Below are 24,539 nucleotides of genomic sequence, written 5' to 3'. Positions count from 1 at the left end.
CCAGATCACAAGCAATACCACCGTCATTAAGGGGAGCATGGATAGTGCCAGACCCCAAATCACAAACAGTACCACCGTCATTAAGGGGAGTATGGATAGTGCCAGACCCCAGATCATAAACAATACCACCATCATTAAGGGGGTATGGATAGTGCCAGACCCCAGATCACAAACAATATCATTGTCATTAACTGGGTATGGATAGTGCCAGACCCCAGATCATAAACAATACCACCATCATTAAGTAGGTATGGATAGTGACAGACCCCAGATCATTAACAATACCACCATCATTAAGGGGGTATGGATAGTGGCAGACCCCAGATTGTAAACAATACCACCATCATTAAGGGGGTATTGATAGTGCCAGACCTAAACTTAAACTTTGACCAGTTCGCATTTAACAAAATCAGTAAAACATATTTTGTAGCCCTTTCAGTTTTAAAGGATGTATGACTAGTCACTTCTGGTTAGGTCATTGTACCATTTTATGCCTCACTGAGCTGACACATTTTTGAACAAAATGCTTCATTCTCTGGTCTTCAAACAAATCACCAAAAATAACTTGAAAAGTTAAAATTCCTGTCTAAAGTAACAGAGCTGGATAAACAAATTTAGAAGGGCTTCAGAGCTGTGTTCTTATTCTTTTTCTTAGAGGTTGTTGTTTAAATGAGACCTCTCCTAGGTCTGTAAGTCATTGCGTACTGGTTCTACCTGAATGTCTTTACCTGGAAACCTCATATGGATGGTGCTAACAGATTGGGGTAATTTAAACCTAAACATCATTAACAGAAATGAAATTACAACTACACTACCTATCTCCTGAAAATAATAGCTTGCAGCTTAAAAACTTGTTTTCTTACCTTCCTTAAAAATATTTTTTTTGTACATACAACTACACTTTGGAAAAATAAGGCAATAAAAATGTAAGCAGCTTTACATGAAGGAAAATGTAAAGATGGCAGAGAACACATTACAAAGAAGCTTCAATGACTACATTAAGAACCACAAAGAATAATACATCAGATTAAGACAATCCCCTAGAGGTTTCATGTTTTCTAGTCCTAATGACCCATTTATGTCAAGTAAAAATAAAAGTTAAAGTATTTCTTCAAAAACCAAAACACTGTTCTTTACCCCTAAATGTCATCTGTAACATGCACTGCATAAAGTGCAAGCCTGTTACATGACTGAGCCAATGAGAGTAAGTTATCCGTACAAACTTTTACTCAAAGTGTTTAAGAAAGTATGTGTCAGTGTGGAGAGCTGTTTTAGCAAAATGTAGTGGAAAGTCACACAGCTAATAGTACAGATAATTAAAAAAAAGATAAATACAGTTTCACAAAAAAAAAAACAATAGAATTGTATCATACCAACAACCCATAACTGAATGTGGAAAATTGTTTACACACACCTAGACATAGATTATTGCTTAATCAGAAGCAAATATCATTATTTTAAGTTAAACTAAAACAAAAAGCTTCATAAAATGTGTCTGTACCCTTTCATAACTGACACCCATTTCTGACGTTAACGTGTTCGCTTTATAGTTAAACTGGGGATTTGTACTTTGTCATAGAGTCTGACCACCTGAAGACGGATTGTAACAGACACTGTAGACTTGTACTAACAGGCTGTGGTGACTCATATATAGAAGTAGGTGGTGCAGGGATCAAGGTCTCATGTTGGAGAGCTCTGCCCCCCCTCCCCCAAGGAAAACAGACTTAGACTGAGTCATCACTTCCAGGAGTTGAGTTCTGTAGTATAGCTCTGTGTCCAGTACAGTACATTTGCAAAACACAGTTCTCAATCTCTTGATTCACTCATCTGAAGAAAAGACCCAAAATTAAGGATACTTTACTTGTAAAGTTGTTAAGCTTCATTATTTGAAGTAGTAGTTAGAAATTTTTATATCTGGCAGTAGTTACTGACTGCAGTCCTCGGAGGTTTGAACTTTGGAGGGGCATGCAATATTATAAGCGAATATCAATGATTCCATAGAACAGTTGATAGCAAGTATTACCCAAAACTATTTTTATTAGCACTCAGAATGACGAAAGTTAAATTTGAAGTCTAGCAGCTTTGTTATTGCTGTTCAGTTAGTAGATTCATATTTATTTTTATTTTATTTATTTTACATTTGTTGACCGGGCTAGTCCAGCTGGATATATGTCTATTTTCACTGGAGGCCCGGGCAGAAAAGCTCCACAAGCAACAAAAAAGCAAGAACAATGGTAATTACAATAGACATTGGTACATTACAATGGTATTTACAATAGACATTGGTACATTACAGTGGTAATTACAATAGACATTGGTACATTACAGTGGTAATTACAGTAGACACTGGTACATTACAGTGGTAATTACAATAGACACTGGTACATTACAGTGGTAATTACAATAGAAATTGGTATATTACAATGATATTTACAATAGACATTGGTACATTACAGTGGTAATTACAATAGACATTGGTACATTACAATGGTAATTACAATAGACATTGGTATATTACAATGGTATTTACAATACACACTGGTACATTACAGTGGTAATTACAATATACACTGGTACATTACAGTGGTAATTACAATAGACATTTGTACATTACAGTGGTAATTACAATAGACACTGGTACATTACAATGGTAATTACAATAGACATTGGTACATTACAGTGGTAATTACAATAGACATTGGTACATTACAGTGGTAATTACAATAGACATTGGTACATTACAATGGTATTTACAATAGACATTGGTACATTACAATGGTATTTACAGTAGACATTGGTACATTACAGTGGTAATTACAATAGACATTGGTACATTACAATGGTAATTACAGTAGACATTGGTACATTACAATGGTAATTACAATAGACATTGGTACATTACAATGGTAATTACAATAGACATTGGCACATGACAGTGATAATTACAATAGACATGGTACATTACAGTGGTAATTACAATAGACACTGGTGCATTACAGTGGTAATTACAGTAGACACTGGTACATTACAGTGATAATTACAATAGACATTGGTACATTACAATGGTATTTACAATAGACATTGGTACATTACAATGGTAATCACAATAGACATTGGTACATTACAATGGTATTTACAATAGACATTGGTACATTACAATGGTAATTACAATAGACATTGGTACATTACAATGGTATTTACAATAGACATTGGTACATTGCAGTGGTAATTACAATAGACATTGGTACATTGCAGTGGTAATTACAATAGACACTGGTACATTACAATGGTAATTACAATAGACATTGGTACATTGCAGTGGTAATTACAATAGACACTGGTACATTACAATGGTAATTACAATAGACATTGGTACATTACAGTGGTAATTACAATAGACATTGGTACATTACAATGGTAGTTACAATAGACATTGGTACATTACAATGGTATTTACAATAGACACTGGTACATTACAATGGTATTTACAATAGACACTGGTACATTACAATGGTAATTACAATAGACATTGGTACATTACAATGGTAATTACAATAGACATTGGTACATTACAATGGTAATTACAATAGACATTGGTACATTACAATGGTAATTACAATAGACATTGGTACATTACAATGGCAATTACAATAGACACGGGTACAATACAATGGTAATTACAATAGACACGGGTACATTACATTGGTAGTTACAATAGACACTGGTACATTACAATGGTAATTACAATAGACATTGGTACTTTACAATGGTATTTACAATAGACATTGGTACATTACATTGGTATTTATAATAGACATTGGTACATTACAATGGTAATTACAATAGACATTGGTATATTACAGTGGTATTTACAATATACACTGGTACATTACAGTGGTAATTACAATAGACACTGGTACATTACAATGGTAATTACAATAGACACTGGTACATTACAGTGGTATTTACAGTAGACAGTGGTACATTACAATGGTAATTACAATAGACACTGGTACATTACAATGGTAATTACAATAGACACTGGTACATTACAATGGTAATTGCAATAGACATTGGTACATTACAATGGTAATTACAGTAGACATTGGTACATTACAAAATGTAATTACAATAGACCATTGGTACATTACAGTGGAAATTATACACTGGTACATTACAATGGTAATTACAATAGACAGTGGTACATTACAATGGAAATTACAGTAGACACTGGTACATTACAATGGTAATTACAATAGACATTGGTACATTACAATGGTAATTACAGTAGACACTGGTACATTACAATGGTATTTACAATAGACATTGGTACATTACAATGGTAATTACAATAGACATTGGTACATTACAATGGTATTTACAATAGACATTGGCACATTACAATGGTAATTACAATAGACATTAGTACATTATGGTGGTAATTACAATAGACATTGGTACATTACAATGGTAATTACAATAGACATTGGTACATTACAATGGTAATTACAATAGACATTGGTACATTACAGTGGTATTTACAATAGACATTGGTACATTACAATGGTAATTACAATAGACATTGGTACATTACAATGGTAATTACAATAGACATTGGTACTTTACAGTGGTAATTACAATAGACATTGGTACTTTACAATGGTAATTATAATAGACATTGGTACATTACAGTGGTATTTACAATAGACATTGGTACATTACAATGGTAATTGCAATAGACATTGGTACTTTACAATGGTAATTACAATAGACATTGGTACTTTACAATGGTAATTACAATAGACATTGGTACTTTACAATGGTAATTACAATAGACATTGGTACTTTACAATGGTAATTGCAATAGACATTGGTACTTTACAGTGGTAATTACAATAGGCATTGGTACTTTTCAATGGTAATTGCAATAGACATTGGTACTTTACAATGGTAATTACAATAGACATTGGTACTTTACAATGGTAATTACAATAGACATTGGTACTTTACAGTAGTAATTACAGTAGACATTGGTACATTACAATGATTAGTTACAAATTGCCTAAGTACGATTTAGCATTCCAGTAGGGAATACCTGATATGAACACACCTTTATGTAATTTATATTTAAGAGACACTATAGATTCTAAAGTCACACACAAGTTTCAAAGGAAAACAATAGTGTTAATTGGTTTGGATATTGCTAGGCAAAGAACAAGGTTACAGTTTTACTATGCGTTATACAGTTTACAGTTAACATATACTTTATTATTCATGTTGCATTTTCCTTCTGTCATACCCAAACTAGCATCTGATGATGGATCCACCCAAAAATAGAGTATCCAAAAACTATAGCTTGACCAACTCTTGAAGTTTTGTAAATGATGCAGTTATTACTCAGAGTACAAGGAGCCTGCATACCACCAGCTATCTGTGTTACATATCTGCATGATTTGCACCTTCATTTAAAGTGAAATTCTACATTTCTCAGCAGTCTTTCAGGTAATGTGTTGTAGGCTGACCCTATTAGTAACTCCCCTATCCTCCCCTAATCAACTGTCCTATAAATGGGTTGCATGTTCTGCAGTTAGCTTTTTTGTGGTGTAGAGTTCACTCCCAGAGTGTTTTGTCTTTCATATGGCTGCATTATTTATGATGCAGGTTGCAGTATGGGGTTAACAGTCAGACTGTTATAGCTCATATTACAGTGTTGATACCCAGACTGACTTGCGCTGACATTCCGTATTTCTACTGCATATCATTGTGAGGTAACAATGCCCAGAGTTCCTTGCTTGCTGCTAATGTCCTTTCTTGTTTCTCATGTAGATCATCATTGTGGAGTTTGGCGGGAAACCCTTCAGCTGCTCTGGGCTCTCCATAGACCAATGGCTCTGGTGTGTTTTCATTGGGGTTGGAGAGCTACTTTGGGGACAGGTAAGTTTGTCATTTTCCAGTACGCAGATGCCTTCCATGGAAGTTTCACATCACTCTCTCAAGGTTCTGGAGCACTGCAAGTCAACGCAATAAGCCAGAGAGACGTGGCTTGCTGGTGTAGCATGAACCTTGGGAAGTAATGAATTTTAATTTAAAACTGTGTATATTCTTTGTGTTTTTATTTTTATTTTAGCTTATAGTTGCACCTTATGTAATATACATTTTGTTGTGGATAATGTCACTGAAGAGAATGATGCCAACAGGGAACAGAAATTTTATGTGGTGTGATAAGCCGTTTGTGGGAAAAGGATGCAAGAAAGGACCATAGATAACAGTATAACTTTCCTGAGTGAGACAGATAGTGGGAAGGAATGGGATGAAGATATTCAAAGATGTGAAAAATAGTAAAGCAATAAAAGTGGGGAGATAAGTGCCTGAAAATATTACCATTCAGTAGTGCCATTACCAATGAATGTGGTACATGGAGACTAAGGAAAACCAGAGAAATTATTTTTCATTTTAATAGGTGTTTGGACCATCTTATTGAAGGGATTTTTGGAGGCAAAGTTATTCTATGGATTTAGGCATATCTGGACCATGAGTCTGGAGATTTACAGTACATGTTACAGGTAGTTGTAATTTTGTTCAGACTTATTTGACTGTGTAATTCTTGTCTGGCTATATTTTGAATGCATCAGAGAAGGCTCTAATTTCAACAGACACTACTAGGCTGAAGGCCTGCAATTTGATTGGTGAGAAAACACAAGAGTTTAAGGAATTACTCAGGGCTCTAGTACCTCAGGAAGAAGAGAAAATAGGTGGAGTTGAAGAATGCTAGTACCTCAAAACAGCATGCATGAGGAGTATAGAACAGATATGCAACCAAGCCAGGTATGAAAATAGCATACATAAAGAAGGCTGGTGGTAGAATTGAGAAATCCAGGAAGTCATCAAAAGAAGAGATTGTTGGAAGCAGTGGAAGATGGAAAAGATGTTCCAGAATAAGAAGGAATACCGGTTGGGTAACAAAGAGGTAAAAAAAGCAGTAGTGATAGCAAAGAACAAGGTACCAGAGGCACTCCACCAGATTCTGGAAAGCGATATAGCAGACAGCACAAAAAAAATTACAAGGCAAAGACAAAAAGATAAATAAGAAATCAGACCCCCTTCATAAGAGATGTCAGCAACAATGTGCCCACCAGTTCATAGGACATCAGAGGTAGATGGAAGAAGTGCTTCCAGCAGTTTCTGAATGAAGAAAAGCTCAAAGAAGCTATTCTGCCACAGACACAGCCTATGATTAGAGAAGACAAGAAGCTTCTCATAGCAGAATAAAGAACAGCTAAGGAAAATTAAGTCAGGGAAAACAGCAGGCTCAGATAAGGTTATGGCAGATATGAGCAAGATTTTGGGTGAGTTAGGGGAGAAATGGCTGCTGTGGGTACTCATAGCAGTATGGAGAGAGAACCATATCCCAGATGTCTGGAGAATATGCATTCTAGTGCCAGTGTACAAGAACAAAGAGGACGTTCATAACTGTGGGCAGTACACAGCTTCAAAGTCCTGTCACAAAGCATGAAAGTGCTGGAGAGTGTGATTGATAAATAAATTTGCAGAATACTAGAAAGTAAGATTGGAGATGAGCAGTTCAGATTCAGATCAGGATGCAGCACATCCAACTTGATGTTTGCAGTAAGACAGATAGCTGCAAAGAAACCAGATATGAGAAGAAAGTTCAACTGGCCATTCCTAGACTTGGAGAAAGCATATAACAAGGTCCCAGGAAAGCTGAATTGGGCAGTCCTGTGATGGTTCAATCTCCAATAAACACTTGTAGAATTAGTGCAGGCTATGTACAAGGACCTAATGACTCAAGTATGAACAATGTTCAGTCTCACAGATGGGTTCCCAGTGGATGTGGGTATGTGTCAGGGTTCAGTTCTGAGCCCACTGTTGCTCATACTGATGATGGACTACATTAGAAGACGGGTCAGATGGGGAGATAATCTAAGCTGCTGTATGCAGGCAACGTGGCATTACAGGCAGATTTTGAGCAAGAACTTCAACAAATGATGAGGGGATGGAATGCAAAACTGAAGACACATGGGATAAAACTGAGCACAGATAAAGCAGTTATGATAGCAAATGGGGGGAAATAGCGGAGCAGGTTAACAGCTTCAAGTGTCTGAGAAGGTTGGTTGAGGAGTAAGGATGTCTGAATGAAGAGGTCAGTGCTAGGTCAGTGGGTCTGCAGTCAACTTGCAGTGTGTAACTGGTAGTGTGTGACCGGATTGCCAAAGAAGCTGAAAAAATAGGTGTGTAAAACTGTGGTTTGACAACCAGTACAGTGTTTGGTGCAGAAACCTTAGCAGTGAAGGCAGAACAGTTGAGGAAGCTAGATGTGATGGAGGTCAAGTACCTGAAATGGGGGGTAGGATGCACACTGTGAGACAGATGAAGAAATGTGGAATCAGAGCAGAAGCCCAAGTAGCACCAATTGCACCAAAGATCAAAGAGAATATGGTTGTTCAGGAACATTTGCAGGAAAGCAGAAGACAATCTAGTGGGAGAGATTTGGGACAGAAATGAAGAAAGCAAGAGTAAATAAAGGCAGCCAGGAAAGAGATGAATGGGTTGTGTGACACGAGACCTGTGTCAGTAGGAGTGACTGTCAGAGAACACAGGAGAGTGATACTGAATAAAAAGAGATGGTAAACGTTGATGCAACACCCTGACCCCAGCTAAAATCATTTGGAAAAGGGCGGTTGATGATGGTTCTGAATGCATACATAGGTTTATGTACCTTGACAGCGACCAGTCATTCCAGACTTGCACCAGAATGAGTAGTTTTGCCTAATGTCATAACTAGTATTTGTTTTCTTGTAACTTTTGTTTATTTATTCACTGACATATTGAGGTGTGATTCCACAGTCCCAATTCACTATGGTATTTGCTCATATGACTGCCGCCTCTTTCTTCCCTCCCCCAGAATAGAACTTTTGCCCTTGTTAGCACTGGTGAGATAATGATTGAGGTTACCTGCCAACAAAAGTGTTTTTTTTAACCAACAGTGTATACTGGATGCCCCTTCTTTTGTAGTGCTGTGAACTACATGTGTGCATACACTTCTGTAAGGCCTATTGTTAACATCGAGAGGGTTAAGCTACCCACAAGGATTGTATGAATACTAGTTATGACTACTTCTGTTATTAGCTTATGCTGCCTGAAGGGAGGCATACCACCAAATGCCAGTTTCCCTTTGACTGTATAGTGCAAATACACTGTAGCAGAGCAGGCTTGATTAACTCAGAACCCCACTAAGGTGGGCATCAGTGCTCCTGCGAGGTGTCACCCATACAATTAGCTGGCAATGGATGGTCACTCCCATCCTCCCTGGCTACCTCCTACAGGCTTTCAAGTCACTAATCAAGTTCAAGTTACTTGCAGCACAGTCAGGGCTTTAGCTCACTTTGTGCCAGACTTACATGCCATACCTTGTACATTTCCTAAGAGTTTGATTTGTGCATCTTTCATAACTTTGTTCATGTATTAGTTCTTTGCATATATTCATACTATTTTTACTATACATCGTCTTTTCAGTTTCTGTAACATGTGATCCTATGATCTTAATTTCTCATAACACCTCAGAGCAGGTCTGGAAAGGACCACTGTACTTGTCCACCCGCCTGGTTAATAAATACTACTTCATGCACATGGGTTAAATTAACATTAGTCTGTGAGACTTATCCTGTAGGCTGGTCTTTGCAAATTCTCCACCTAGGGATAGCCAGCCGTACACTGGAATTGATTAAACCTTCACCACCAAGGTGGGTCCACTAACTTTGGCTTTGAGAGAACAAGTAACTCATAGAATCAGCTTTTCAGGCATGCCATCATAACCCATACTATATGTAAATACAGACTGCTGGTATGCTTTCCCTAAAGATGAGAAATGAGGGAGTTGAGGTTTAAAAGTGCCTTGTTATGAAGTTTGTCACATTCTGCTGTGTTTGTTGCTTTGCCTTATTATAAGACAGGAACTTTGCTACCTTCTGGTTTGATTGATAACATCACTTAAGATGTCCCATCTGTAATGTGGGATTAACTACTTGCTCAGACCTAATAACAAGTACTAATATACCCTGACACTTGATTTCCCAGCAGGGCAAGGCTCTTTATTCACCCCTCACCAACCAAGCGACTAAGCAGCTCACCCTACTATTCAGGCATGACCAAAGGGCAATTTATGGAGTACTCTCCAGTCCACCTGGTGAATCCAGGTATCCTGAGGAAATGTTACAACTGCCTCATGTACACAGACAACCCTCTCCTCTTACCACAAAACACTAACATATGCGAGAGATGCAATTATACAGCCAAACTGGAGGCTAAGCTGTCTCCACCCAAGACTGGAACAGACAGTCAAGAGAAGGTTAACACTTGCACCACACCTCCAGCAACACACAGACCTACTAAACCAGCACTGGCAAAAAATACACAAAATCATACTTGGAGGCTCTAAATAAAAACCTGCAAAAGCATCAGAGACCTCCAAAGCAGACACCCAAACAACCTGCACCTCCCGTCACAAACCAGACAACACATAAAACACAAAATCAGTGTGCCACACAATCACAGCCCTTAAGGGAAATAACATACCTAACACACTAGTAATAGGTGACTCTATAGTCAGGCACACTGATGTCCCACTCACTAGGCTGGACAAGCAGAAGGTTACTGTTGGCTGCCTGTCAGGAGCCAGAATCCGCCACATAACACAAGCACTCAGGTCAATCCAGAACAAGTACAAATATGACTCTGTCATTGTTCATGTTGGTGTGAATGACCTGATGTGTACCTCCCTGGACTACATGAAAAGAGACATGGAAGAGCTCTCTGATCATGTAGTCCAGGCTGGTATGACCCTGACTAGCATTCTGCCCTCACCAAGAATGATAACTCAGTATAAAGAAAAAATGATCAATTTCAACAATTAGCTAAGCTTCTACTGTCATTCAAAGGGGATCCAGTGTCTGTCAGCCTGGGACAACATGCTCAACAAGCCGCGTTGCTTTGCAAGAGACGGCTTGCACCTGTCACCCCTAGGCTTTCGAATATTGGCCAAGGCTCTTGCTGCCCCCATAGTGCCTTTTTTAGGCAAGGCTCAAAGGTCAAACCCACCTCCGTAAACAGCACAATTAACAAAAAACTAAGGGTTATGCCACTCAACGCCAGGAGTTTAAATCTCAAAATGCATGCGCTCGAAGCACTCCTCAGTATGGAGAATGTCGACATCTGTGCAGTAACTGAAACCTGGTTCAAGGCTCCAGAGAGCACCCCAGCACTACCGGGCTACAACTCATACCACACGTTTCGGCAACAGAACATGGACTGAACTGTTAATAGCAGCAGTCTGCATTTAAAGTGGACCTGTGTGTTGAGAAGACAGCCTTACAAGACTATCTGCAAATATATAGAGCTGAGTATATTTTTCTGTATTATTCTGTATTATAAAGCTAAATTGTTGCTTAGATATATGCTGTCTTAGTGTTCTGCAAATATACAGAGATCAGTATATGTTTTTTTGGTTTTATAATTTGCACTCTGATTCCTCACATCTCTGTTGAACCCCCCCCCTGTTCTTGGTTGTAGTTTAAATTTGGTGGCTTTTGCAGTGCCCGCCCCACTGTAGATTTGATCTAGGACACTCCCCCAGTCCCATCTCTTTACCGCATTCTACCTAATAAACCCTTTCTGCACTTGCTTTTAGTCCTTTTTAATTTAATTACATTTTTTCAAACTGTGTGTGGACTAATATTGCTACATACTCAAGTGTGCCAGCTTGCACTGCATGTGAATTGTTTTTACTACTGTTTTTGCTACTTTTCTGAAAAAAAAAATGTAAGCCTTTTTCCTACCATTCCTGTAATTAGTGTTCCAGATACAGATTTGCTGTATCCAGGACCATTTGTAAGCTTCTGAGCCCCCAAGCCTTTCTGTGTTGGAGGGAAGCCTTCTAGCTTATCAGTGGGAGTGGTAAGCACTAGGTAACCTGTGTACCACATAAGGAGTGGTTCTGGCCCAGAATTTGTAGTTATTGGCCGTTTGGGCGGTCTTCCATCTCTCTCAACTTTCTGATTTGAAGGCCTGCATTTGCACTTGTTTCTGTCCTATAACTCCTGGGCCCATCTCATTTGCTCACTCAAAAAAAAAAAAAAAAATCTGCTTTTACTGCATTTGTGTTTCTTCCTACTTTATTTTGCTTTTGCGTCATCTTAAAAGTACTCAATTGTATTTATTACTGCTTGGTGTAACTCATTCTAAGCCTTTTAGTTTAAGCACTTGGGCTTCAGATCAGTTGTTTTACATTAGGAAGGTTTGTGGCCTGCACTGTGGTGGCAGGACAGGTAGCTTACATCCTTCTAAGTTGTGAACTGCTGATTGAGGGCTCAGTGTCTGTTATTCTAAAAGTGTATTAGTTCTGGTTTAAGCACTTGGGCTTCAGGCCAGTTATTTTACATTAAGAAGGTTCGTGGTCTGCACTCTTGTGGGAGGAGAGGCTGGACTCTGCCCTTCTGAGCTGGGAATTTCTGGTTAAAGGCTTATAGTGCCTGCATATTTGAACTGTTTCTTACTGAAATTGGTACACCTTGTTTGCTGTAGCATAGACTAGATCCAGGCCTGCTGAATCTAGCTTTATTTGTATGCTTGTTGTTTGTTTGCTTGTTATTTCTCTGAAACGCCAATTCCACCTAAAACTCGGCTTTTCGGCGCTTCTGTGGATCCCTAGTGATATCTGCATTGCTTACTGTACTTATTTCCTTGTTTCACTTGAAAGAAAGTTACTGTTTGTCATTTTTGCATTTAAGTTACCTGTAACACATTGCATTTAAGTTACCTGGCACTTGCTCACTAAAGCAATTATATAAGTCAGCACTAAAATATTAAAAGCACTACACCCTCACAAACTCCCCTTGAGTACCTCGTTCCCCATTGGCCTTTTTTTCAATTATAAAGGAATTCCCAATACTATTCTAGCATGTCCAAAGGTCAGTTGTCAATCTCCTCTCCGGTCCAGCTGGTGAATCTGGGAATCTTGAGGCAATGTTACAACTGCCTCATGTACACAGACAACCCTCTCCTCCTCCCAACAAATTCCAACACATGTGAGAGATGCAACCATATAGCCATACTGGAGGCTAAGCTCTCTCAACTCAGTACTGGCGAAACCAGTCAGGAGGAGAAGGAAACCACACTCACTACAATTCCAGTCTCACATAGACCTACCATGACAGCAAACCAAACACATAAACACACAAAAACATACTCGGAGGCTCAAAATAAAAATCTGCCTAAGCAGCAGAGACCTCCAAAGCAGACACCCAAGCAACCGCTACCCCAAAACAAAACACGTGCAACACATAGGTCACAAAGCCAGTGTGCCGAACAGTCACAGCCCTTAAGGCTAAACAACACACCTGATACACTTGTAATAGGTGACTCTATCGTCAGGCACACTGACGTCCCGCTCACCAGGCTGAACAAGGAGAAGGTCACGGTGAGCTGCCTGTCGGGCTCTAGGATCCGCCACATAACACAAGCACTCAGGTCACTCCAAGGCAAGTACAAATATGACTCAGTCATTGTCCATGCTGGTGTGAATGACCTGAGACGTACCTCCCTGGACTACATGAAAAGAGACATAGAGGAGCTCTCTGAGCATGTAGCCCAGGCCGGTATGACCCTGACCTTGAGTAGCATCTTACCCTCACCAAGAATGATGCCACAATATGAAGACAAGATGATCAATTTCAACAATTGGCTTAAGTATTGGTGTCATTCAAAGGGGATCCAATGCCTGTCTGCCTGGGATGACATGCTCGACAAGCCACAATGCTTCGCTAGGGACGGCTTGCACCTGTCACCCCTGGGCTTTCGGATATTGGCAAAGGCTCTTGCTACCCCCATAGTGCCTTTTTTAGGCAAGGCTCAAAAAAACCCACCTCCATAAGTATCATAAGGGATAAGAAACTAAGAGTAATGCTACTCAACGCCAGAAGTCTAAACCTCAAGATGCACGCACTCGAAACTCTCCTTAGCATGGAGAACATCGATATCTGTGCAGTAACAGAAACCTGGTTCAAGGCTCCCGAGAGCACCCCAGCACTACCAGGTTATAACTCATACCATGCTTTTCGGCCCCAAACCTTGGACCGAACCACAAAAGGAGAGGGAGTATCAATATTCGTCAAAGATACCCACACCTCCAGGTTGGTGGCACAGCACGAAGCATCAGAGACTATCCATGTGCAACTAACAGTGGGTAAAACTGCCTTCCAGTTTATAGCCTGCTACAGACCACCCTCCCAAACCCAGCAACCCCACTCGGCCTTCCTGAGAACACTGGAAAATATGAAGGTCTCTCCAAACACCATTATATTGGGCGACTTCAACTACCCAAACATAGATTGGGAGCATTACTCTAGCTCCAACACCCTAGCCCAAAGGTTCCTAGAATTTATAAACTCAAATGCTATGGAACAACTTGTTACCACTCCCACAAGAGGGGAAAACATGCTGGACCTGATCATCACCAAGATGGGGACTCTATGCTCCAGACCAGAAGTGTATCCTTCACTGGTAAGATCAAACCATAAACTAATCTCACTGGATATTCACATCCCGACTCCACCCCCTGCCCTGAAAACCACAGTGAAAAACTTTTCTAAAGCAAATTTCACACTCCTCAAAACCGAGGTGGAATCCTTCAAAGCCCCCAGGCCTGTGGAAAATACGGCCCAGACCGCAGACTCCTTTATAAACGCATTCTATGACTACCTTCGGGAATGCATAGATCATGCAATCCCAAATAAAACCAAGACCCAATCCTCCAAAGGCAGACGTCCTGTGTGGTGGATCCCAGCCATAAACAAACTATACAATAGAAGGAGGAAGGTGCTACATGATAGAGCAAAATCCCAAAAAGGGAAGGCATCTCTGATCAGTATTAGCAAAAAACTACGGGCACTCATAAAATCGTGTAAGGCCAGCTTCGAGAGAAAAATTGCACAGGACACTAAGGATAATCACAAGGCTTTCTTTAGTTATGTTAGGAACCTGGATGGGAATTCCCAGATATGCTCAGAATTAGTCCAAAATGATAAAAAATACACCGAACCCGCAGACATTGCCAACATCCTAGCTGACAGGTTCAGTGCAAACCCCCCCCACCAAAAGGGCAAATATCTATCCCAGCAGAGTACTGCCTCCCTGACATCTCAGATGCTCAGGTAAGAGCTGCCCTCTCCAAAGCAAAAAACACAGCATCAATGGGACCAGACGGTGTCCCGGGCTGCGTCCTACATGAACTCCAAGAAGAGCTAAACCCAAACATAAAACTACTGTTCAGTCTCAGCCTTACTACAGGATATGTACCCAAAGAGTGGCGTACAGCAACAGTGGTCCCTCTCCACAAAGGTGGTGCCTCAACGGATCCTGGAAACTATCGCCCCATAAGCCTGACTAGCTTGGTCTGCATAGCTATGGAAAGGATCATCATGGACCTCATAAATAAAGATATTGGGGACCTACAGACACTGGATCCTACCCAGTTCGGCTTTGTTAAGGGCAGATCCTGCCTCTTAAACCTGGTTGATTTCTTTGAAACAGTCACCAAGGCCATTGACGAGGGGAAGGTGGTCCACACAGCCTACCTGGACCTCGCAAAAGCCTTTGATACAATACCTCACTCTGGCATTATAGATAAGCTAACCAGCTTAAATATAAACCCCTATGTCAGTAGATGGGTTGCAAACTGGCTCAAGGACAGAACCCACATTGTTAGAATTGCTGGAGCCATGTCAGACTCCAAACCAGTTACAAGTGGCGTCCCACAAGGCTCAGTCCTGGGACCTCTGTTGTTCGGTATATATTTCTCGGAGGTACAAGCCAACATGGAAGGACTGTGGCTGACCAAGTTCGCAGATGACTGCAAACTGGGTGCCATAATCCACTCTCCAGCCGACACAAGCATCCTCCAAAAGGGCCTCATAGAAACAGACAACTGGTGCCAGTGCCATGGCCTCAAGCTAAACGCCAAAAAGTGTATAGTCATCCCCTTTGGCAAAAACAAAGTGCCCACAAATTACCACATAGGTGGTAATCCATTAAGTACAGAAGAAGTAATTAGGGACCTGGGGACCCAAGTTGATAGCAATCTCTCATTTGACAACCACGTGGCCAAAGTGGTTAGAAAAACATTTTATATAGCCCACCTAATCATGAAGGGATTCACATCTAGATCAGTGGAGGTCATTGTGCCTCTTTACTCATCCCTCATCAGGCCCATAATTGAGTACAATGCCCCTTTTGGGATGTACCTTACCAGACACCTGCAGCAACTGGAAAGACCCCAAAAGTACCTCACCAAGAGGATCAAAGGGCACAAACAGATGCCATATGCTGCCCAGTTAAAGAAACTTCAGCTCTACTCAGTGGCATACCGCCTGCTCAGAGGCGATCTGTGCCTGACATATAAAGCCATGTCCAACCCGGAATTAATGGACATGCTGCACCTCAGAAAATCCAAATTCCATCGAGCTACGCACTTGAGAGACTTGAACCTCAGCACTGAAATAAATAGGACATGCTGGAGGGACAGATTCATAACCCAGAGGCTCCCTTCACTCTGGAATAAAATCCCAGTCCAGGTTAGGCAGAGTCCCTTATTGACTCTCTTCAAGAGGAATCTTGATGAGTGGATGGGAGATCATAGGTTTACCCCTGGTATCACTTCTGTGTCACTGTTAGACAGAGGCACAGTATACTAACCTCGAAAAAGGGCATAGCAAAATTAATTTAAAATGGGTGGTGAAAGCCAAACACACTCTGGCTAGGCTTATAAATGCCCAAGGGCAGATAGCCTAGTATGAACCTATGAACACAAAAGGAGGGAGGTGTATCAATATTCATCAAGCATACCTACACCTCCAGGTTAATGGCACAGCATGATACCTCTGAGATCATCCATGTGTAACTAACATCGGGCAAATCTGCAATGCAAATTGTGGCCTGCTGCAGATCACCCTCTATGACCCAGGACCACTACTCCACCTTTCTGGAGACACTGGAAAACATGAAGGTCCTACCAAACACCCTGATATTGGACGATTTCAGTTACCCTACCATTAACTGGGAAAACTACTCGAGTACAAACTCCCAGGCCCAGGGCTTCCTGAAATTCAACAACTCAAATGCCCTGGATCAGCTGGTAAACTCCCCTAACAGAGGTGAAAACATATTGGACCTTGTCATCGCCAACATGACTGACAGGTGTTCCACATCGGAGGTCAACCTGTCACTGGTTAGATCAGACCATAAACTAATCACTCTTCATGTCCACACCCCACCACCACCCCCAACTAAGGAAACCACAGTAAAAAAACTTTTCTAAAGCAAACTTCACCTTACTTAAGACAGAGGCGGTAAGTTTCACAGCCCCCACGTTAAAGGATAACGCTGCCCAAGATGCAGAAACCTGTACAAATGCACTCTATGTGCACCTACAAGGATGCATGGATCGTGCCATCCCTAGCAAAACCAAGACTCACTCCTCTAAGAGAAGGAAACCAGTCTGGTGGACCCCTGCCATAAACAGGCTCTACAATAGAAGGAGGAAACTAGTTCAGAAAAAAAGCAAATCCCAAGAAGGAAAGACATCCTTGATTAGTATCAGTAAGAAACTAATGTCCCTCATAAAATCATCCAAGGCTAACTTCGAAAGAAAAATAGCCAAGGATTCAAAAGATAACCACAAAGCCTTCTTTAGCTATGTTAAAAGTCTAAGTGGCAACTCACAGATATGCACTGAACTAGTGCAAAATAGCACAACATATACTGAACCTACTGATATTGCCAACATCCTGGCAGATAGATTCAGTGCAAACTTCACCCCCCACTCATCTCCAAAAAGGCCCACAACAATACCGGAAAAGTGTAGTGTCCCAGAAATCACAGACGCACAGGTGAAAACAGCCCTTTCAAAAGCCAAAAAAACAACATTAGTGGGGCCAGATGGTGTCCCAGGCTGCGTCTTGCATGAACTACAGAACAAACTAACCCCCCATCTAAACACGCTGTTCAACCTCAGCCTCTCCACAGGCTATGTGCCCATAGAATGGTGCACGGCAACGGTTATTCCACTCCACAAAGGAGGGGCCACAGCTGACCCTGGTAACTATTGCCCCATAAGCCTGACTAGCCTGGTCTGTAAGGCTATGGAGCGCATCATCATTGAACTCATTAACAAAGACATTGGGAACCTCCAAATACTTGACCCGATCCAGTTCGACTTTGTTAAGGGCAGATCATGCCTACTAAACGTGGTTGACTTCTTCGAGACAGTCACCAGGGCCATAGATGAGGGGAAAGGTGGTTCACAGCCTTCCCTGACCTCACCAAGGCTTTCGACACCATTCCCCACTCGGGCATTACTGAAAAACTCACCAGCCTGAACATAAACCCCTACATCATAAGATGGGTTGCCAACTGACTTACAGACAGAACTCACACAGTAAGAGTAGCAGGCTCCAGGTCCAACTATAAACCAGTAACAAGTTGTGGCCCGCAAGGCTCGGTCTTAGGACCCCTACTGTTCGGCATATACTTCTCAGAAGTACAGGCAAACACAAGAGGACTATGGCTAACCAAGTTCACCGATGACTGCAAACTGGGAGCCATAATTGACTCTCCGGCTGACACAGACATCCTCCAAAAGGGCCTTACTGAGACGGACACCTGGTGTCCAAAAGTCATGGCCTCTAGCTAAATGCCAAAAAATGCATAGTCATCCTGTTTGGGAAAAACAAAACACTCACAAATTACCACATAGGTGGCAGCCCCCTTAATACAGAAGAGGTAATTAAAGATCTGGGGACCCAGGTAGATAGTAATCTCTCCATTTACAATCATATTGCCAAAGTTGTTAGGAAATCCTTCTGTGTGGCCCATCTAATTACTGAAGGGTTTGCATCTAGAAATAAAGAGGTTATAGTGCCCCTCTACTCGTCACTCATCAGACCCATCATAGAGTACAATGCCCCATTTGGGATGTACCTCACAAAACACTTCCAACAGCTGGAAAGACCACAAAAGTATCTCACCAAGAGGATTACTGGCCTCAAACATATGTCCTATGCAGACCAACTGAAACAACTCCGGCTGTACTCAGTGGCATATCACTTACTCAAAGGTGATCTCTGCCTGACTTACAAAGCCATGTCCAACTCAGAATTGATGGGACATGCTCCACCTAAAGAAGTCCAAGTCACTGCGATCCACACGCTCTAATGAGCTAAACCTCGTCACAACAATAAATAGAACATGCTGGAGGGATAGATTCCTGTCACAGAGACTCCCCATGTTTTGGAACTAAATTCCAAACTACATTAGGCAGAGCCTCTCACTAACACTCTTCAAGAGAAACCTTGACGAGTGGATGGGTAACAGAAAATGCACCCCTGGGATCACTTCATTGGCTCTGCTTGACAGAGGATCAGTTAATTAATCAATGGGGTGGTGAAAGCCAACACACACTGGCTAGGCTTATAAATGCCCTCGGGCAGATAGCCTCGTACCTACCTATGAACTAACATTAGTAAAACAGGCAATGTTGCCAACTGAGCAGCATTTTGTTTTGTGTTTGTGAATGTTCATGTTTGTCTTCACCGTGGTCATACCAAGTGACGTTTTGTAACTAGCATTCTTTTAAGGACAGGAATAGGGTGGTATCATATTTGTAGTATTAAACTGTTCACAACTGGCTTTGTGATAGATGATTGAAGCTCTGAGTTTGACTTCTGTGACTGTTAGATTTATGAGGCACACAGTAGAGAAGTTGATTAGGGACAGAGAGACAAGGCAGCTAGTGCTGGTTTGTCATCTGGGGGATGAGGGAAGCACCCCAGTCGTCTGCATGCTTTGATCATGTCAGAGTCATGAATGTTGGCATGCAGCACTATTAATTGCAGTCTCTCTAAAATGCATGAGAGTTGTACACACATCAGGGCAGTAATGTGGGAAATCTGCTGACATCAGGCTACTATGAGGTCTCACATGTAAACCCAGGGGGAATCACCTGTCATTCAGCCCATCCACCACTTGGGATTTGCCATTGTACAGAAAACAAATGGGTGAGGTGATGAATGGTGGTAGATGTTTGGCTGGCTCAAGGGGCAAAACATGAGTAGGAAAAACAATTATCAGATTATCTTAGATGTGAAAAAGAAGTAGTTGAAAGCTCATAAGTAGATTTGATGAGGAAAAAAATGAACTTGCTGAAAGGACTCTGTCTACGTAGTGTAAGTTACATATCTCAGAAATGGCATTTGTGAGTCTTCATCTTGTGAGTCCATCTTTAATGCTTCACACTGTTATGTTTAAGTTTTAATGTTCTATTGGTGTGGTCTTTTACAGTTAATCAATGCTGTTCCAACAAGCCGTCTCAAGTTCCTGAAGGAGGCAGGTCATGGAATTAAAAAGGAAGACATTCACGATGAGGAACTCCCAGAAGGTATAGATGAGATAGATCATGCAGAGATGGAGCTTCGCCGTGGACAGATTCTCTGGTTCCGAGGTCTGAACAGGATACAAACTCAGGTATGGAACTGCATTCCCATAATAGTTTTAAGTGCCTGGGGGAAGATGAAACTGAGTAGCTTCTGGAAATGGCTTGCATATAGCAAACTAAAAGGGCATGTGGTAATAAGTTTGATTTCAAGACAGCTACTTTCAAACTTGAGCTGTTTGAAGCAGTTAAAAAGTGCTAGATACTCAGTAATTTTTTTTACATTTGTACCTTGTAGGAAACTAGGTTACAGAAATTTCAGATTCCAGTTTGCATTTATTCTCATTAACCAAATGTTTCTGTTTCCGTTTTCTCTAACATTTAGGATTTCTTGAGAGTTTCCCAGCTTTGCTGTTCAAGTGCTATGGTGCCAGTTTTTATGTGGAGTAGAGAAATGAAGGTGCTAGCAGCTGCCAGACTTAAATATTCATTGTCATGGGGGAGGTTATTACTCCAATCGGCTTCTTCTTGAGGCTGTGCAGATTGATGTTGGGCCTCACATGCATAGTGAGCAGGTAGTGTGTTTTGTGGGCACATATTTGGAAGGGTTGGATTTTCTCTGTGTGGTTGTACATTATGAAAAAGAATGGAGTCCTTCCCATTGAAGATTCATGTGGCATATATTGCCTTATTTATTGATAAAAAAATGCAGAAATTGCCATTAGGTTATGTAAGTACTACAAAGCCAAGCACAAGCTTTTCTTCTGCCAGCTGATTGATTTCTGCATTTCTGAACAGATTCATTATTATTTTTAATTAACTTGTTTAGGGCTGTGATAATAATCGAGGCTTTTCAGGCTCAGGCCAGACAATAGAGAGAAATAAGGTTTATATGGCTCTGTGGTATAGATGAGTAAATCTACAACTGTGGCACAAGTAACTTATAGGTCTGGAGATACAGGCCATCTCCCCACATGTACAGAGTCAGATACAGTCAGTCTTCGGAGGGTCATACCTTTTAACAAACTTACTCAGGTTCACCCATCGGGGGGGGGGGGTTGCATATGAAGGGCGTAGGAGCAGGGAATGTAGTCATCTCAAGCTGGTAACAGAAGCCATCATACAATATGTACAGGAGCAGGAATACATAGGCGGAGGACAGGATGCTCTGTGAAGACATAGGCACTCATGACCATCTCCGTGAATGGGGATAGGGCCATAACTAGTACACTGTGACTGCAGTGAGGGCACAGACCACCATCATGGCTGTTTCTATGATGGCAGCAACCATGGTCTTTTCTCACTAGCACTGGCTAATACCAAGGATGGTGAAATGAATGGGTTAGGTTGGCCAGCGGGCATGATGGGGGAAAAGTACTTAATTCAGAAAAAGAAAAAGTTTGATTCAACCTTTGTTACAAAACAGGTTTCCACGCCAGTCCTAGCCTAAGGAATGACAGAGTTGGTGGGGGGAACTGTAGGAGAGGCTGATTTAGTAGTGGATGGGTACACTGGAGTGAGCTGGAAAGAGTGAAGTAAAAGAGGAGTGAAAAAAGAGTGACATTTTCAGTGTTTTGTGATGTTAAATTTTACTGAGAGAGATAAGGGAAACATTTGGCATGGCATTACTAAACAGTTACAATCTGCAAATTTAAAGAGGAATTTTGAGCTTAAGAAAGTCCATTCACAGATATATTCCACAAACAAAAATGCAACTGGAAATATGCACTCTATGTGACAGACTAGCTGTCTGATATTACTGTTAAGTGATACAGAGGTTGGAGGTTGTTTTCTATGATTCATAATGCATTTACAGTTTTCTCGTTTTTCAGGACTAAGCCTTTGATGGAGTTATTAGGTCCAGAATTTCCTGCTCTGAATTTTGACATATCTGAAAGATTTAAAATATGTAATAATTTCCTTCTGTTTAAATCTGCTCTAAAATTAGTGCTGCTAAAGAAACATGAAACACTGTATTGCTGAAAAATCTGTTAGAAAAATACATTTGTAATTATTATAACAGCAACAACATCCACTGTCCTTTAAAAGCAGGACAGGACACTGGGCCTTCCAGGTAACCTGTGTTTTCACTAACCTTGTAGTGCTGAGTAAGTCCATGGTGAGAACATTGTGCATAGTAGGATTACTCAATTATTCTAGTATTTGGGGTATACTCTGATGACCCTTGGAAGACAGAAGTGCAGATGAATTTACTTTGTGAACTTGTATTTTTGCATTTATTGTATGCTATTCTGCCTTGGATCTCAGCCATAATGTTATCTACAATTGTGTAAATGGAGTCTGCATTAACAGCAGACACTGCAGCATGTATTCCTGAGAGCAGCTGAGGTGTGCAGAACATGTTGAGCCATTTCTGAGTTGTCCTTTGGCTAGACAAGTTCCAGACAGCAGCACACAGGCTCCAGAGAGGAAAGTTTACTTTTTTTGATGATCAGAATAGAGTTGGCCTGAGTGTGTTTATAGTAAACTATTATGATGATGGCAGTGGTTGAGGACAGCATTCACAGTTATTGAACTGTGGATATGTTGGATAAAAAACAGAGAAGCAGTAACAGGAAAAATATTAGTGAAGTATGCCCTTGTTCTACAAAGGTTAATATATTACCGTGTAAATCTCTCCCACATTTTCTTTCAGTATAGCAGGTATCTTCCTGAACAGTTGCAGTGGAACCATTCATACTGGTTCCATAGTACAGTTGGCAGTTGAGAAAACAGTGAATAGCAGTCTTTCATGAGGATGCCTTTGCAGCATATAGCTGGATTACCTTGAGTGATGCAGTAGCCCACAGGGACAGAAGCTGTAGCAGTACATCAGCTGGAATGTGCAAAAAGTGCTTTTTAGTCCTTCAGAGTAAGACTTGTACCTCAGTGATGTCACCAACAGTTTGTGTGGTTATTATCATTTGAAAGTATTGTACGTTGAGGTGTCACAAAGTACCTAAAACAGACTGCCTATGCCCATTACATGTTTGTGGCCGATGCACCTAAGCTAGACGCTGCCAGGAATGCCCAATAACGAAGACTGAAGTCTTCTTACAGGGAAGATACAGAGACATCGGAAAGCAAAACTGGTCTAGAACAGCTGTGAAAAAAATGGCATGCAAATGAGAAAAAATGTGTTGCTTCATTTGTAAAATAGATTTATGTAGAGTACATCAGGTTTCCATCAAATCATCTATCCAAAAATGATCATACTGAAGCTGCATAAGAAAGCTGACGGGCAGGGTCTGTCACAGTCCCCCCCACTCATTATCTAATGCTTACTTTGTTTACCTGTTTTAGCTTCCAAAGAGGGTTTGGATTGTCTTGTAAGTAAAAATGTCTTAAGTATGGCTCTTGGTCTAAGAATAGTCCAACTCATCAGATGTCTTTTAATACATGTCCCATTTCATAGATCTGAATCTGTTTCAGATCACTCCTGTTCCTTCTGAATCTATAGCCATTCCTGTAAAGTTTTTTTATTTTTTTTTTTTTTTTAATCTAAGGTGATATGTCAGTTTTTTTATATCCTGTAAACTGTTCAGGAAATATCCAGTAACATTTTGTAATTTCTTTAGATTTTGCACATTGTCACTGTTCCAAATTTACTTCATGGACAGAGCCAGGTATAATAAGTGATGTTACTGTTTCACCTCCCAGTGATGGCCTCTTCATTTCTTCTTCCTCACTACTGCACATGCCCATGTTGCATTTAGAAGCATTTCCTGTATATCTTTTTTTTGCACGATCTGCCACTTAAATTGAAAGATATTAATCCTACCTGACAAACCAGGAGAGACCATTTGGCGTAATGGTTAACATCTTTGGTTCCCATGCACAAGGTATGAGGTTTGAACCTGACCTCCAGTAGGAGTTTCATAGATTGAAAAAATATCTAGGTGGGGAGGTTAGCATAAGGTGTTTACCTTACAAATACAAGGTGCAGGGTTTGATTCTCAAAGTTAATTGGCTAGGCTTAAAATGTCCCAATAGGACAGTTAGCCCAATACTAATCTATGAACTTTCCATGAAACTACCACAC

General features: G+C 40.7%; 1 protein-coding gene across 7 annotated transcripts in view; it reads left to right on the top strand.

The window, feature by feature from the left end:
- Positions 1-24,539, top strand: part of LOC122806463 (plasma membrane calcium-transporting ATPase 1-like) — a 1,798,374-nt gene that overhangs the window by 1,669,544 nt on the left and 104,291 nt on the right. For all 7 annotated transcript variants that reach the window (XM_044076929.1, XM_044076926.1, XM_044076924.1 and 4 more), the window contains 2 exons: positions 5,827-5,934; positions 20,407-20,589. In XM_044076929.1, the coding sequence (XP_043932864.1) occupies positions 5,827-5,934; positions 20,407-20,589 (291 nt within the window). The remainder of the gene's footprint in view (positions 1-5,826; positions 5,935-20,406; positions 20,590-24,539) is intronic.

This window comes from Protopterus annectens, chromosome 7.part0 (assembly GCF_019279795.1).
Source record: "Protopterus annectens isolate FY-2018-M chromosome 7.part0, PAN1.0, whole genome shotgun sequence".
NCBI lineage: Eukaryota > Metazoa > Chordata > Ceratodontiformes > Protopteridae > Protopterus > Protopterus annectens.
This window is presented reverse-complemented; position numbering and strand designations above follow the sequence as displayed.